The sequence below is a fragment of the Crotalus tigris genome, unplaced genomic scaffold, assembly GCF_016545835.1.
Source record: "Crotalus tigris isolate CLP2741 ecotype Arizona unplaced genomic scaffold, ASM1654583v1 scf7180000017552.641344, whole genome shotgun sequence".
In the NCBI taxonomy this organism is placed as follows: Eukaryota; Metazoa; Chordata; class Lepidosauria; order Squamata; family Viperidae; genus Crotalus; species Crotalus tigris.
The window spans coordinates 609,090-625,613 of record NW_024096470.1 but is presented as its reverse complement, the minus strand read 5'-3'; the positions used below and the strand labels follow the sequence as shown (position 1 = coordinate 625,613).

Genomic DNA, 16,524 nt, shown 5'->3' with positions numbered 1-16,524 from the left:
GCAGAGCAACAATGGCCCCAGTGGGACCAAGTGGCCCGTTTACTAAATTGAAGAATTCCCATTGTTCTGTTCCTCTTTTTTTTGTTTTGTTTTGTACGATTTTGCATTATTGTTTATGACTTAACTGTGATAGTTTTACAGCAGATTGTATTTACCGTAAATGCCGGCGTATAAGACGACTTCCGCAAGCGCTGAAATCGGCGTCAAAGACGGTGGTCGTCTTATACGCCGAGTCGTCTTATACACTGGCATATACGGTACCATGTTTTGTATACCAGTCTCATCTCTTTCAGAAGAAAGAACAGCATGAAAATAAAACAAATGGTAAGGGTTAGGGACATTTCTGAGAAAACTCCAGGACAAACAAATCCGAGCAATGCTCTCGGAGTAGAATTTCAGTCTAGAGGTAAAGGCCAACATGCAAACTGAGAGCAATTGTCTTGATTTTACGGGGTCCTACAGTGAGGAACAGCACAAAGTTTGTAGGGTTGAGGGTGCAATGATAATCCCATAATGGGTTCCAGACTGAGTCCTTTGGCTCCTTCTGGTAGCTGAAACTTAAAGGACCTCAACAGGATGGTCAAGAAAAGGAAGAGCTCCATCCTGGCCATTTGCTCACCCAGGCACACCCGAGGCCCTGCAGTGCAAAGATAAGGAAAGGAGGTTAGAAGTGATGGACAGTTATTTGCCAACGTTTCTAGTTTCAGTCCTAACCAAGGAATTTGATTCGTATTATATATGAAATGTGTGTTGTGTATGTGTACACTCTGAGAGGAAGCAACTAAATTTCATTTTTAATGTGTGCTGTTCTGCCCACATGAAACAATGGCAATAAAGGCTCTCTCTCTCTCTCTCTCTCTCTCTCTCTCTCTCTCTCTCTCTCTCTCTCTCTCTCTCTCTCTCTCGCTATATCAGTGTTTCTCAACCTGGACCAGATTCTGAGGTGTGGACTTCAACTCCCAGAATTCCCCAGCCAGCCTTGCAAGCAAGGCTGGCTGGGCAATTCTGGGAATTGAAGTCCACACCTCAGAAACCGGTCCAGGTTGAGAAACACTGATCTATATCTATCTATCTATCTATCTATCTATCTATCTATCTATCTATCTCTATATCTATCTATCTCTATATCTATCTATCTATCCATCTATCCATCTATCTCTATCTATCTATCTATATCTATCTATCTCTATATCTATCTATCTCTATATCTATCTATCCATCTATCCATCTATCTCTATCTATCTATCTATCATTTTATCTATCTATCTATCTATCTATCTATCTATCTATCTATCTATCTATCTATCTATCTATCTATCTACTGTATCTAAATATTCTGGAAAACGTGCTTCAGATTTACCTGCTCCAAATGGCAAAAATTCTTCTCTTGGTACAAAATGCCCATCCTTGTCCAAAAAATGGTACGGGTTGAATTGTTCAGGAGTTTCCCATCTCTTGGGATCATAAAGTACCGAGTTCAGATCTGTAACAACCAAAGTCCCCTGAAGGAGGAAGAAATGCATCTCGGTACACAGCTGATGACGTTTCTAGAGCCTCCTAATGTATTTATTTCCATCCCACCTTTACTTATTTATTGTTATACATAATGCAAGGCTGTGAACATATATAATACTCCGTCTTCCTCCCATTTTCCCTGTGAGGTGGGTTGAGCTGAATCACAGTTGCCCAGCTGACTTTGATGCCTAAGGCAGGATTAGAACTCACGGTCTCCTGGGGATTTGCCCAAAGCCACCCAGGCACCATTCATGCCTAAGGTGGGACTAGAATTCACAGTCTCCTGGTGACTGGCCCAAAGCCATTGAGGCAACTTTCATGCCTAAGGTGGGACTAGAATTCACAGTCTCCTGGTGATTTGCCCAAAGCCACCCAGGCACCATTCATGCCTAAGGTGGGACTAGAATTCAGTCTCCTGGTGATTGACCCAAAGTCACCCAGCTGGCTTTCATGTCCAAGGTGGCAGTAGAACTCATAGTTTCCAAATTTCTAACCAAGTGCCTTCACCACTAGATCAAACTGGGTCTCTTCCTAGCAAATTTCCCCTAATTATGTAAAAAGGATAATAGCTATCTCCTACTGTCAACTTGATTAAAATGTAAGCTAAACCAGTTCCTGCATTCCCATTCCTATTTCAAGATTTGTTCCTTGAATGTCAGCTGAAAATCCATTATTCACCATTTTTACATGGAAAAAAATGATGGTTTTGTGCAAAGGAGTAGCAGCAACCTGCAGAGAACTGGAATTCTCCTATGAAGAGCATCAGTACTAACCACAACATCTCATGGACGGTGTTCATACAAAGCATTTAACCAGATCAGCTACAGGCTTAGTAGCCACATTCCCACCACATGCAATATAGTAGCTAGTCTGTCTTAACTTTGATTAGATTTGGGGATTCTTAGAGTGGTATGGAAACCTAGCCTGTTTTTGTCACTTGTGGTGAAAGGAATTGTAAAACACAGAAAATGGATTAAGTCAATAACCAAGTTAAATTAATCTAATGCTGCTCTCATCGAATAACGAAGCAGGTTTCAGTTAATCTCGATCACTAAAATGTCAGAGTATATTACTGAAAAATTCTGCTGGTTAATGACTGCAATAAAGTTTTTTCAAGTTATTGAAAACAGAGGCCAATCTTTCGGCTTATGTTTCCCAGCAACTGGAATCATTACTTGCATGCAATACATGAATTTCTTGACTTTCAGATTTTTTTAAAAAGGGGGGGGGTTCAACTTTCAACATGTCCACTGCACTGAATTCCTTATTAAAGGAAGTGTCCTCTGGTATGTTCATTGTTCTAGTATCAACTCCCGTACCTTTGGAATGTGATATCCATAGAGGTTCACGTCTCTGGCACTTTGCCTGGGGACACCAACAATTAAGACATATTTCAGACGGAGAACCTCATGAATCACAGCATTGGTATATGGGAGTTTCACCCGATCTTGATAGCAGATTGAATGGGTGGGATCCAATGTATCTTCTATTTCCTTGCGGACTTTCTCTGAAGGCCATAATAGAAAAGAAAAATTATAACAGAATAACAGAGGAACAGAACTGAAAAGGGCCTTGAAAGTCTTCTAGTCCAACCCCCTACTCAAGCAGGAATCTCTATACCGTTTCAGACAAATGATTGTCCAATCTCATCTTAAAGTATCTCAGATACTCCACTACAATCGATGCAGTCAATGAAGAACGTGGAACATAATTCACAAAGAATCTGATTAAGAACTGAGCTATGATGACAAAGCATAAGGTGGTAGATCTACCCCTCGGGAACGTCTATGGAAATTCCCAGTCATCCAGGTCATAGTTGACCCAAAGGTACTGTTAGAGCAGTGGTTCTCAGCCTGTGGGTCGGGACCCCATTTGGGGTCGAATGACCATTTCACGGGGGTCGCCAAACAAGGCTGTCCGCCATTTTTTTCCCCCTTTTCTTTGGCCATGCCCCTGGCACCCGGTGATGTATAAGTGGTTGGGGGTCACCACAACATGGGGAACTGTATTATGGGGTCGCGGCATTAGAAAGGTTGAGAACCACTGTGTTAGAGGAAAAGTCTTCATCATGGTTCAGTCCAAGCCAGGAATAACCAACCTGGTGACTGCTTTAGAAAGAAGGTTGCAGTTTATTGAAGAGGAGAGCCAGACAAAAAGATGGCTCTGGAAGAAAAGAGAGAGAGCACATGTAGGGAGTGGGGTTTTATACCCTCTGGAGCCTTTTGTTTGGAGTTGTTCCTGTGGCATGAACTTTGACCTGAGTCTGAGTGTGCCCTTTGGCATCTGTGGGTTAATCCTATTATGTCCTGTCTTAGAATCTGGGTGGGGTATGTAGATTTTAGATGTCTTTATCTTCTTAATCTTCTAGCTTCAACCTTCCTGGATTATTTACATCTGCATTTCTACAGAGCTGGTTTCTGCTTGGGGGAGGGAGACTTGGGGCTATTAAGAAAGAAAACTGAGCATGCTTTTCTGCCTCTTAAATATTTCCAAAATATTTCTTTCTCTGGGGGGCTGACTTCCCACAGTACTTTTTCAAAAAGCAATTAAAGTTTCTTATTTATTCTTGAAGATGTTTCGCTTCTCATCCAAGAGGCTTTTTCAGTTGTGACTGAAGAAACTTCTTGGATGAGGTAGAACTGAAGAAATTTCTTGGATGAGAAGCGAAACATCTTCAAGGAAAAATAAAGAAAAACTAGTTGCCCTTTGAAAAAGCACCTTTTTTAGCCTACCCCTAGGGAGTTTCTAGATAGGTGGACTTCAATTCCTAAATCCATTTTTTTTTTTTGCAAAAAATGTTGGAAACCAGCAAAAAAGTCACAGTCACATGATCACATGACATTTGAGTTGCCATGGAACTGATGTCATGACCTGGAAAGAATTCTAGGATCCACATTCTGTGTATTCACTCTTGTGAAGGGCCGCCATATATTTGGGCTGCAAAATCCAGACAACCAATAGATGACAGCAAAGAGTACGACCATCCTGTAAAGATTTGGATTTTGACAGCTCAGATTGACAGCTCAGATTAGGTAGCCCAATTGTTACGAGAATGAGAGAAAAATCTGATGTAGGAGGGGGGGAAAATAGGAAAAAATACATATTCATATCAAATATATATCAAAAAATAGAATAGGATAGGATAGGATAGGATAGGATAGGATAGGATAGGATAGGATAGGATAGGATAGGATAGGATAAGGGAGGGGAGGGGAGGGGAGAGGAGAGGAGAGGAGAGGAGAGGAGAGGAGAGGAGAGGAGAAGAGGAGAGGAGTTGGAAGGGACCTTGGAGGTCATCTAGTCCAACCCCCTGCTCAGGCAGGAAACCCTATACCATTTCAGTCAAATGGCTGTCCAGTCTCTTCTTAAAAACTTCCAGTGTTGGAGCATTCAGAGCTTCCGGAGGCAGGTCGTTCCACTGATTAATTGTTCTAACAGGAAATTTCTCCTTAGTTCTAGATATTTAATGTAGTTAACCATCTTTAAACCCTCCCTCGCTTTGCCTTCAGTTCCATTAAATAGCATTTTTATGGGTTTTGAATGTCCTCTTTATAGTTAGAGATGAGCAATTATTCCTCATCCACTCAAGCAGGAAGTCTTGGAATCTGTCACTGAAATAAAAGCAACAGTTTCAGGATTGAGAGAAGCCTTCCACGCCTGTGCAATCTACGAGTCTCACCTTGGACCTCCGGGTAAGCCACCATGAGTAGCAGTGCCCACTGCAAGGTGGTGGCCGTGGTCTCTGTCCCTGCGATAAAAAAATCAACAATGCACTGAGCTAGGTTCTCTTCATCATAAGCAGACTCAGGGTCACCTTTGCTCTGTTGTAGATAATAGAAAATATGAAATCAACTTAACAATCCCAATTCATCACGTACTGCTGTGTCGGAGGAAAGTCCTCCTTGTGTAGAAGACATCTTTAACAGGTAGTCCTCGACTTACAACCACAACTGGGGCCAGAATTGATAAGCAAGGCGGTTGTAAAGTAAGTCAAAACCCGACTAAAAAGGATATTTAATTCAGTTAACCACCTTTAAACCCTCCCTTGCTTTGCCTTCAGTTCCATTAAATAGCTAAGCAAACCACTGTAGCTCTTAAGTGAACCACGCACTCCTTAAGCAAATCTGGCCTCCTCCCCATTAACGTTGCAGTTGTTAAATTAATGACATGGTTGTTAAGTGGATCTGGTTTCCCCACAGGCTTTGTTGTCAGGAAGCCGCAAAAGGGGATCCCATGACCCCAGGGAGACACTGCCACCGTCATAGATATGAACCAGTTGCCACACATCTGAATTTTGATCATGTGACCACGGGGATGCTGCAGTGGTTGCATGCGTGAAAAAAAAAGGTCGTAAATTAACTAATCAACACAGGCCTGCAGGATTCTAGCAACCAGCTTCAAGCAACAGTAGGTGGAGGAAGGAATGGCCACAGTTGAGCCCAAAATTTACATTGCTAAGCGAGACAGTTGTTAAGTGAGTTTTGCCCCATTGTACGACCTTCCTTGCCCCAGTTGTTAAGTGAATCACTAGCAGTTGTTAAGTTAGTGACATGACTGTTAAGTGAATCTGGCTTCCCCATTGACTTTGTTTGTCAGAAGGTCACAATATTACATGACACACACACCCCGGGACACTGCAACTGTCATGAATACAAGTCAGTTGCCAAGCATCAGGATTTTGATCACATGACCATGGGGCTGTTGCAATGGTTGACGGGTGAAAAATGGTCATAGGTCACTTTTTTTCCAGTGCCGTGGTAAATTCAAACAGTCACTAAGAAGATGGTTGTATGTCAAGGAGTACCTGTACATGTGAACAACACAGCAAGATTGCTCGGTATGCTGTCCTTAGCAAAATAGGATGCCCTTCTGAGTTCTGAAGACCCACAAAAAATTTCTTTCCAGGATGCCCAACACTTACTCTGTCCATCTGAAGAAGATAGTAATCAATGAAATCCTGGGGGTCGTGCAGTGACTGAAGTTCCCTGTGCTTCTCGACCTCTTCCTTGGCAAATGAGATGACATCGTTTAAAGCCCGGAACACCCTCTGGTGACGTCCAGGAAGATGTTTCATCAACCATGGAAACAATTCATACAACTAAAGGAAAGAGGGGGTGGTGGGAGAAATTCTATCACAATGACGTCATCAGCCAATTATTTGAATTTACCACTTTGATAATATTGTCTGACTAATTCATAAGTCTTCAGGCTATGTCATTTATATGCCAAGGCCGCTAATTCTTGCTTCGACAATATATGCAGAACTGTCTGGTATTTTTAGAGTTAAATCAGGTGACAGGGAATATAAGGAAAGCCTGGGAAAAAGGAATGGAAGTGAATCTTTGCCCTCCGAGTTAATTGGAAGATGTGAATCATGACCCCAAAATAGGGGAGGGGAAATGCCTGGAATGTTATGTGCAAAGGGAAGGAAAATTCAGATCTTAGCATTTTCACCATGCCGTGCTGACATCTCTGTAACACTAATAAGGGCTTTTTAGGTTAAAAAAATGCCTGAAGGTTCTTTGAAGTGTTTCGTTAATCAGACACATGACATTATATATATTTGGTAAACCACTTCTGGATGCCAGCAGGCAGAATTGAATGAGAGCTGTGCTCTAAGATCTAAGAAGCTGCCACAAAGAAGAGGGGGGGGGTCAGAAGCAACGGATGGGAACTAATCAAGGAGAGAAGCAATCTAGAACTAAGGAGGAATTTCCTAACAGTTAGAACAATTAACCAATGGAACAACCTGAGGAGAGGAGAGGAGAGGAGAGGAGAGGAGAAGAGGAGAGGAGAGGAGTTGGAAGGGACCTTGGAGGTCATCTAGTCCAACCCCCTGCTCAGGCAGGAAACCCTATACCATTTCAGTCAAATGGCTGTCCAGTCTCTTCTTAAAACCTTCCAGTATTGGAGCATTCACCACTTCTGGAGGCAGGTTGTTCCACTGGTTAATTGTTCTCACTGTCAGGAAGTTTCTCCTTAGTTCTAGGTTGCTTCTCTCCTTGATTAGTTTCCACCCGTTGGTTCTTGTCCGGCCTTCAGGTACTTTGGAGAATAGCTTGACTCCTTCTTCTTTGGGGCAGCCCCTGAGATATTGGAACACTGATATCACATCCCCCCTCGTCCTTCTCTTCATTAGACATTCCCAATTCCAGCAGCTGTTCCTTGTAAGTTTTAGCCTCCAATCCTTTAATCATCTTTGTTGCTCTTCTCTGTACTCTTTCTAGAGTCTCAACATCTTTTTTACATTTTACATTTCTTTGATATTAGTATAACACTTGTCCCACAGCGAGTTGTCCTGTGGCACATTGGCTGCGGAAAATTGTCATGGATCCCAATTTCTGAAGACAATTCGTCCCACTGATTAATTGCTCTAACTGTCAGGAAATTGATGAGACCTGAAGAGGTGCACATGGAGGGCTCAGCGAGTTCTTGAAAAAGCTGCCTTCCTGATACCTTGCAGTAGCCCTCCACAGCTAAAACTCTTTTTAAAACCCCGGCCTCTTTTGCTTACATTGATAAATGAATCTTCATAATAAAAATCATCAGCAAGAGGATGGAGGATGGAGTCAGGGTCTCTGGAAGAAAACTCACCAGGTAAATAAAGCTGCCTCCAAATTTCATATAGCAATTCAAGTTTATTAACATTTTCTGGAATTTTTCATCTTTCGCAGAAAATCTGTATCCAAAAACCATAAAGCAAATCAAATTGGAGATTGCAGTGGTGACAGGCAAAGAAGGATCCAGTGGCTGTTCTGGAAATTAAAAATAAAAAATCACCATCAGACTGATATTATCCTGATTTTAACTATTTATATTGTCAGTGGGATTTCAGGACAAAAGGGAGGCGGTACAGGTTGTACCTGTACACAATTGTATAGAGTTCTGATCAGAATTCCCATTGCTAAGCAAGGCAGTTGTTAAGTGACTCTCCGCCAATTTTGCCACAATTGTTAAGCAAATCACTGCAATTGTTAAGTGAATCATAAAGCCAGTAAGTAAATCCAGTTTCCTCCATTGAGGTTGCTTGTCAGAAGCCCCATGGGAAGGCCACAAAGGATGATCACGTGACCCTGGGACACGGCAACCGTCATAAATGCATATTGGTTGCCAAGCGTCCCAATTTTGATCACGTGACCATGGGGAGGTTGTGACTGTTGTTAAGGGTGAAGGCTGGTTGTAAGTCATTTTTTTTCAGTGCCATTATAACTTTGAATACTTACTAAACCAATGGTTGTAAATCAAGGACTACCTGTAGTTGGGAACCCATCAAACAACACTTATTTTTAACCATTCGGTTAGTAGGGGACCCTGCAGAGGGCTCTTTCATCGAAAGGCTAGAAAAAAAACGGGCCACGGGACAGTTAGGTTATCAAAATAGGGACTGATACAGTGAAATTGTTGACTCTTGTCTTTGTCTGGAAGAATAAGAGATTCCCCTGTTACAGGCCTTGCATTCAGTTGGGACACAGTTCATGTGGTCAGGAGGAACATGGAAAGGATCAACCTTGATTAGAAAAAAAAGCTTTGATATAAAGCCTCAATATAAAAAAGATGTTGATACTCTGGAAAGAGTGCAGAGAAGAGCATCAAAAATGACTAAGGGATTGGAGGCTAAAACACATGAAGAACGGTTGTAAGAACTGGGTGCGTCTAGTCCAGTGGTGGCAAACCTATGGCATGCATGCCAAAGGTGGCACTCGGAGCCCTCTCTGTGGGCATGCGCACCGTCACCAAAGCTTCTCCCCCCCCATGGCCCACTCCTTACCAGCAGCCCCCCAGGAGGAGAGCCGCCCTGGCCACAGCCCGTACGGAGCAGCGCAGCCAAGCACCTGGCAGCAGAGACAAGATTCCACCCTCGCACCCCGTCACATGTAGATGATGCTGTGGAATGCGGGCGGAGGGCGTGGCTGCCATGACGCTGCTGGGCCACCTGGGCGATCTGCTACGGTGGGCCGTGGAGGCAGTGGGTGGCCCTGCGGGCAGGTGGGGCAAGGCATAGCGAGGGGAAGGCTGGGGGATGGAGCGGGGGCAGGGGCAGAGCGGAACGGGGTTAGGGAAGCACAGTTTTTGGGCACTAGATCTCTAAAAGGTTTGCCATCACTGGTCTACTCTAATGAAAAGAAGGACTAGGGTAGACCTGACAGCAGTGTTCCAATATCTCAGGGGTTGCCACAAAGAAGAGGGAGTCAAGCTGTTCTCCAAAGCACCTGAAGGCAAGACAAGAGGCAACAGATGGAAACTAATCAAGGAGAGAAGCAACCTAGAACTAAGGAGGAATTTCCTGACAGTGAAAACAATTAATCAGTGGAATGACTTGCCTCCAAAAGTGTTCCAACACTGGAGGCTTTTAAGAAGAAACAGGAGAGCCACTTGTCTGGAGTGGTATAGAGCAAGGTATAGAGCAACCAGTGGTACGGGTACCATCTGTAGTACATTGGCACCTGGCAGGTGATACGCGACCATCCTAAAAAAGTGGTAGTGGGGGAAGGGAATGAGCTGAACCGGTGGCAGCACTGCACAAGCCTGAGAGGGAGATGGCTGGAGTTGCAGGTCTGTCAGGGCTCAGCGGAACCACCAGGATCAGCACTTCTTTGAGGCTGTCAGGGCTCAATGGAACCGCCAGGATCAGCACCAGGCTCCAGCTGGAAAGCAGCACTGATCCTGGCACTTCTGCTGAGCCCAGAAGAAGCGCTGATCAGCTGGAATGTTGCAGCATCTCCAGGGTCTTGTGATTTACATTCAGATGCTTGGCAACTGATTCATATTTATGACAGTCACAGTGTCCCAGGGTCATGTGAAGTGACCAAAACCTGCTGCAACCACCCAGCAGACGGGAGAATAAAACCAAACACCTCTCCCCCCCACCCTACACCCCCCCACCAATTCTCAACAGAAATGCTCACAACAATGAAAACCTCGGACAGGAGGAAGAGCGCCGCCAGGTGGGCAGGCAGGTACCTTGCTCGGCTGTGGCTTGGGGGGCACTTTTTTCAGTGCCATTTTAACTTTGAACAGTCACTAAGCGAACTGTTGTAAGTTGAGGACTACCTGTACTTTATCACTTTTTTCCTTTTTTTTTTTTTTGGCTCATCAAGTTTTTGACACCTTGCTAGGCGACTGGCGGTACTCAGACGTTACCATATCCTAAAAGTAGTACAATGGGTAAAAAGGTTGAAAAGCCCTGGTATAGAGTCTCCTGCTTGAGCAGGGGGTTGGACTAGAAGACCTCTAACGTCCCTTCCAACTCTGTTATTCTGTAGTCTGTATTAATGAAACACCAGATATATCATTCTGAAGCATGCAGAGATTGTAGACAGGATACCTTTTGCACGTGCAAAGATTTTCACCAGCCGATGGGCCTCCTCTTCTATTCGATTCTCCATGCCTTTCTTCCCAAGTCCAAGTTTTCGCATAGTGATTAGGCCAAACCGTCTTTGTTGCTTCCAGTTTTGACCATTTGAAAATATAATACCTGAAGCCAGAAGAAATGAGTGAGTCATTATGCTCACAAAAATTATCACTAAAATATTGTTAGGTAGCTTAGATCAAGGAGTCTGCAACCTTGGCAAGATCAAGACTTTGTGGACTTCAAGTCCCAGAATTACCCTGGCTTAGATGAAGTGTGTTCTCGTGCAAATTCTACTTGGCCATCTCAGAGATCCCTCTTTTTTTTTCCAGCGAAAAACAGGATCAGTGATGCAAAATCAGCTTCTGCCTGGTACAAGTGGGACTGCCAGAATAAGACTAGATCTGCTCTGAAATCTCGTGGATTATACTGAACAATGGCAGAGAAACCAAAAGTCTACAACACTATTTCATTTTTTCCCTCCCCAAAAATGAGTTTTGCTTCTTGTCCTGCTTTGGAGAATAGATTGATCCCCTCTTCTTTGTGATGACATAGTGATGAGAATTTGCAATTTGATTTCTCAGTGCTCCTCTCTCTCTTTCTCTTTTTCTTTCTTTCTTTCTTTCTTTCTTTCTTTCTTTCTTTCTTTCTTTCTTTCTTTCTTTTTCTTTCTCTTTCTTTCTCTCTCTCTCTCTCTCTCTCTCTCTCTCTCTCTCTCTCTCGCTCGCTCGCTCTTATTTATTTATTTTATTTTATAATATATATCAGTGATGGCGAACCTTTTAGAGACCAAGTGCCCAAACTGCAATCCAAAACCCACTTATTTATCGCCGGGTGCCAGGTGGGCGTGGCCCACTGGATGGGCATGGCTGTTGTGGTCATGGCAGATTGGGTGGGTGTGGCCAAGGTGGGTGTGATCACCTTGATGTTGCTCGTGGGGATGGACGTCTGTGGGGGCCGGGCAGGGCTGGGGAGATCCAGGGGGTCTCTGGCAGGTGGGGCGATGGGCAGGAGGCTCATTCTGCGGGGTGAGGCGAGGCAAGGTGAGGTAGGGCTGGAGTGCCATTGTCACAGGGAAAGGTGAGGCAGGGGCCGGGGTGACTGCTGCCTAACACCATCTGCCCCCGCACACAGAGGCCAGCGAGCACATGGGTGCTGGGATGCATCCGGCCATGTGGGACCTCAGCCAGTTAGCGGGTGGCTGGTTGAAGAGGGACGGTTGCCATCTCTGGGGCATGGCGCGCATGTCCACAGAGAGGGCTCTGAGTGCCGCCTCTGGCACGCGTGCCATAGGGTCGCCACCACTGATATATATCATCTACCCCAATCTGCAAATTCTCTATTTTACCAGATAAATTACCCCTTAAGCTTCATGAAAACTTACCCTTGTTTTTAAAGGCCTCTTTAAAAAAGGGAGTCATTTGTCGCTCAGCAAAATCTTCAGTTTGAATGAGGGCTTCTTTGACTGCCTGAAATCCAGAGAAGACCACTATAGCCATGTGTCCCGACCATATTGTGTAGATGTTTCCATATCGCTTAGCCAGCTGCCATTTGAATCAAAACAGAAAATGAAAATATGACATTCAGCCAGCGGTGAGATTCAGCCAGTTTGCACCAGTTCAGCAGAACCGGTAGCTAATTTTTTTGTTGCCCAGAATGGCTCAGAACGGACTTCTGGAAGCGGCATCCATGCAGAGAACGGGTTGTTTACATATTTGAATCCCACCACTGCGTTCAGTCCTGGTTGCCTTGCTGCTAAGCTTAAAGTTTACTAGGCAGCAGTGCTAACTACCCTGATGTATGCTACTGAGACCTGGACAGTATACAGGAGGCACGTTAGGCAATTGAACTACTTCCACATGACTTGCTTCGTAGAATTCTGAGGATCCGGTGGCAGGATAAGATACCAGACACAGATGTCCTCTCCAGAGCAGGCCTATCATCAGTTTACACTCTGTTGATGAAAGCCCAGATGCGCTGGGCAGGCCATGTTGTAAGGATGTCAGATCATCACATCCCTAAACAGCTCTTTTATGGCGAGCTGTCTCAAGAAAACAATTGCACGGGGGACAAAAGAAGCAATACAAAGACACGCTGAAAGCCTCTCTCAAGTCCCTGGATATTAACACCATCTCTTGGGGACTTCTGGCGCATGATCGACCGACATGGCGCACCTTGGTGTACCAGGGTTGCCAGACATATGAACACAGAGGGACAATCTTGGCACAAGAGAAGTGAGCACTCTGCAAAGCCAGAGCTGTAAATGCTGAAGTAACAGTGTCTACATTTCTTTGTTCAGTATGTGGTAGAACATTCCGTGCTACCATCGGTCTTATCAGCCACCTACGGACACAAGATGTCAAGGTCCTCATCGAAAATCGATGGACGAACAACACCCTATTGTTTCCTTATGCCTGAATGTTTGCTTGCAGTAAATAGCACCGTATAAACAATCAGGGAAGAAACAATCAAGAAATTATTAAGGAAGAAATCAAGATAGGCAGGACAGGCTGCTAGAGATAAACCATCAGAAAATTACATCTTTACTGTTGATGTTCCTAGCCTGATGATGCCATCCTATTGCAATCTGAGATGTCTTTATTAAGTTTTATCAAATCATACACTCTTTCAAAATATCACTGTTAAATTATCACTGTACGTGCTACAGGAAGCAAGGAATTTACATTCCTTTTATTGGAAAAGACCTTGGATTGCTTTTTTAGAAAAATAGCTAACCAAATTGTAGGCTAACCAAGGAGAGAAGCGAACTAGAACTAAGGAGAAATTTCCTGACAGTGAGAACAATTAACCAGTGGAACGACTTGCCTCCAGAAGTTGTGGGTGCTCCAACACGGGAGGTTTTTAAGAAGAGATTGGACAGCCACTTGTCTGAAATGATATAGAGTTTCCTGCTTGAGCAGGGGGTTGGGCTAGATGACCTCCAATGTCCCTTCCAACTCTGTTATTCTGTTAATTCTAATTTTGAATTTAAAAAGTGAATCCAACTCAGAATTTAAGTTTGAATGGAAACTTTCATAATATTAAGCATGGAATTGTGTCATACCCCAAATTTGCTTTTAAAGCTTATATTTTAACACTGTGTAATTAATAGAATCGGTAGAGCACATTGTTTACTACTTCTGGTTTTAATCATTTGAATAATTGTTAACCAATTTGTTTTTGTTTAAAATTCAATAGGGATACTGCATTTTCACTGGCAAATGGGTATAAAAATGCTATAAACTTCTGATAATGAAATTTGGATATATTAGTATCATAAAATTCCAGATTTGCTATTTATCCACTTGTATTTTGTATTCTGTACTTCATTTTTAACTACTTATTTCTTGTACATAAGAAAGAACTTTTAAAAAAACCATAAAAATCAGTTCCTACAAAAAGAATCCTTGTACTGGTCCACAATTTAAGGATAATGCAAATTTATTTCTGTAATTTCTGAGAGAAATACTGGAACAGTGAGGGCCAAATGAACAATTAAGTTACATGAAAAGAAAACACCTTGAGATGTTAAAATCTCTTTAGGCTTTTAGTCTGAATGCAACATCATGTAATGCTGTTCTAGTTATGATTAAAGGATTAGTAAACAGAATGAAAGGCACAACCTTGAATAGTGCTGTCTTTGTTTTTAATTCTTTAATAGTATTTCATTCATTCATTCATTCATTCATTCATTGAGAGAGAGATGATAGATTAAATCTTACTATTAATCTTCCAAACTTATATGCACACCAATCTTAATCAAATAACTCTGCCCAGCTAACCAACATAAAAATAGAAAATCAACTTGTTAAACCAAATTATTAAACTATAAAATCATAATAAAATCGAACAAAATAAGTTTACACATGTTTACACACAACTTACTTCTATTTGAATATGCACATTAATCATAGCAAAGTATGCAGGCAGTCAATTTGTTATTTTATAAGAAAATAACTGATTATTGCTAGACAGGTAGAGGAGCAGAAGGGTCATTATATACCGGTGGGAAGATAATCATGATTAAATCATGATTAAAGGATACGGAGCCATTTTATCATATTGGCTCAGTATCTGGAGAATGAAACAAGAAGCATTTCTGCTAAGCCAGTTTCCATCACTACCTTCCAGAAAATTTTACTGACCTGGCAGAAAATAATATTCTCTTTGCTAAATAACATCATGATTTAAATCACACAGTACCTTGGTTAAAAGTGTCGGAGTTACTCGGATTCCAGTCTGCCATGCGACTCCAATGAATGGAAGTGGAAAAGGCCCAGGTGGAAAATTTCTGCGGGACCACAGTTGTTTCAGGAAATACAACATTACTGCAGTCAGGAACAAAGCAAACAACCATTTTCCAACTTCCTCCATGTTTTTTTGCTTGCTTTTTTTTTTTTTTTTAAATCTCCCTTGTTCTACCTCAAGCTGGCTAAGCTGGATCTCTTTCCCCAGTAGATTTTGTCTTCCTGAGAGAGGGTGACTCTGTTTTTCAGCCTTTTATACTCCCTATGTTAAAAATGTAAACAACACTTCTTACACCACATTCAGTTATGAAAGGAATGGCTTGTCTCCAAACCTGTTATAATAGAATAAGATCAGCAGCGTGGATGCTTGGATGATCATTGCATAATTTGCATAATTGAAGGGAAGAGAATTTGGCAATATATTCTACATGCCAGGTAGAGTTGGAAGAGTGACGTGATGCTACGTTTGCCAAGCCCAAAAGAATCGTGTCATCTGATCAGCAAATGGATCAAAATGCCAGCTAGGTGACCAATCCCTCTTCTTTAAAGACCACTGTGTTAGTGGACTTGTGATCTTCAAGGATGAAAGAATTGGATGAGTTGAGAACCATCAACCTCATTAGGGAGATGTCCAGCGCCAGAGAAATCAGGGGATTCAGACAATTCCGATGAGTATAAAGACATACCCAATTCCGGCTGCTAGAATTGGGTATGTCTAGTTTAATGAAGAGAAGGACGAGGGGGGACATGATAGCCGTGTTCCAATATCTCAGGGCCTGTCACAAAGAAGAGGGAGTCAAGCTATTCTCCAAGGCGCCTGAAGGCAGGACAAGAAGCAATGGGTGGAAACTAACCAAAGAGAGAAGCAACCTAGAACTAAGGAGAAACTTCCTGACAGTTAGAACAATTAACCAGTGGAACAACCTGCCTCCAGAAGCGTTGAATGCTCCAACACTGGAAGTTTTTAAGAAGAGACTGGACAGCCATTTGTCCGAAATGGTATAGGGTTTCCTTCCTGAGCAGGGGGTTGGACTAGATGACCTCCAAGGTCCCTTCCAACTTTATTATTATTATTATTATTATCGATCATCGCACAGTCAGCCAGATGTTCAGACTGGATTTGGCATTTTGTCTACCTATCGAATCCTTACCCAGGACCTGGGATAGGCAGATGTGGATGTTTGATGGTATTACAGATATCGTCGCAGGATGGAAGCAGTTCCTAATAAGGCTGCCTTTTGCAATTGACTAATAGCGAATTTGTCGATGCCAATGGTGTTCAAGTGGTGCTCCAGTTGTTTGGGGATTGCACCCAAGGAGCCTATGACTATTGGTACTACCCTTGCTTGCTTTTGCCACAGTCTTTCTATGTCTATTTGTAGGTCTTTGTATTTTGTTATCTTCTCCAGTTCT

General features: G+C 42.9%; 1 protein-coding gene across 1 annotated transcript; it reads right to left on the bottom strand.

Annotated features, from left to right (window-relative positions):
- Positions 1–446: 446 nt before the first annotated feature.
- Positions 447–15,190, bottom strand: LOC120309534 (cytochrome P450 2J6-like). The gene is made up of 9 exons (XM_039346867.1): positions 15,068–15,190; positions 12,249–12,408; positions 10,841–10,990; positions 8,110–8,270; positions 6,437–6,613; positions 5,195–5,336; positions 2,835–3,022; positions 1,361–1,502; positions 447–637 (listed from the first exon to the last, which is right to left on the bottom strand). Exons 1-9 carry the CDS (start codon positions 15,188–15,190, stop codon positions 447–449), a joined length of 1,434 nt encoding a protein of 477 aa, XP_039202801.1.
- Positions 15,191–16,524: the final 1,334 nt, after the last annotated feature.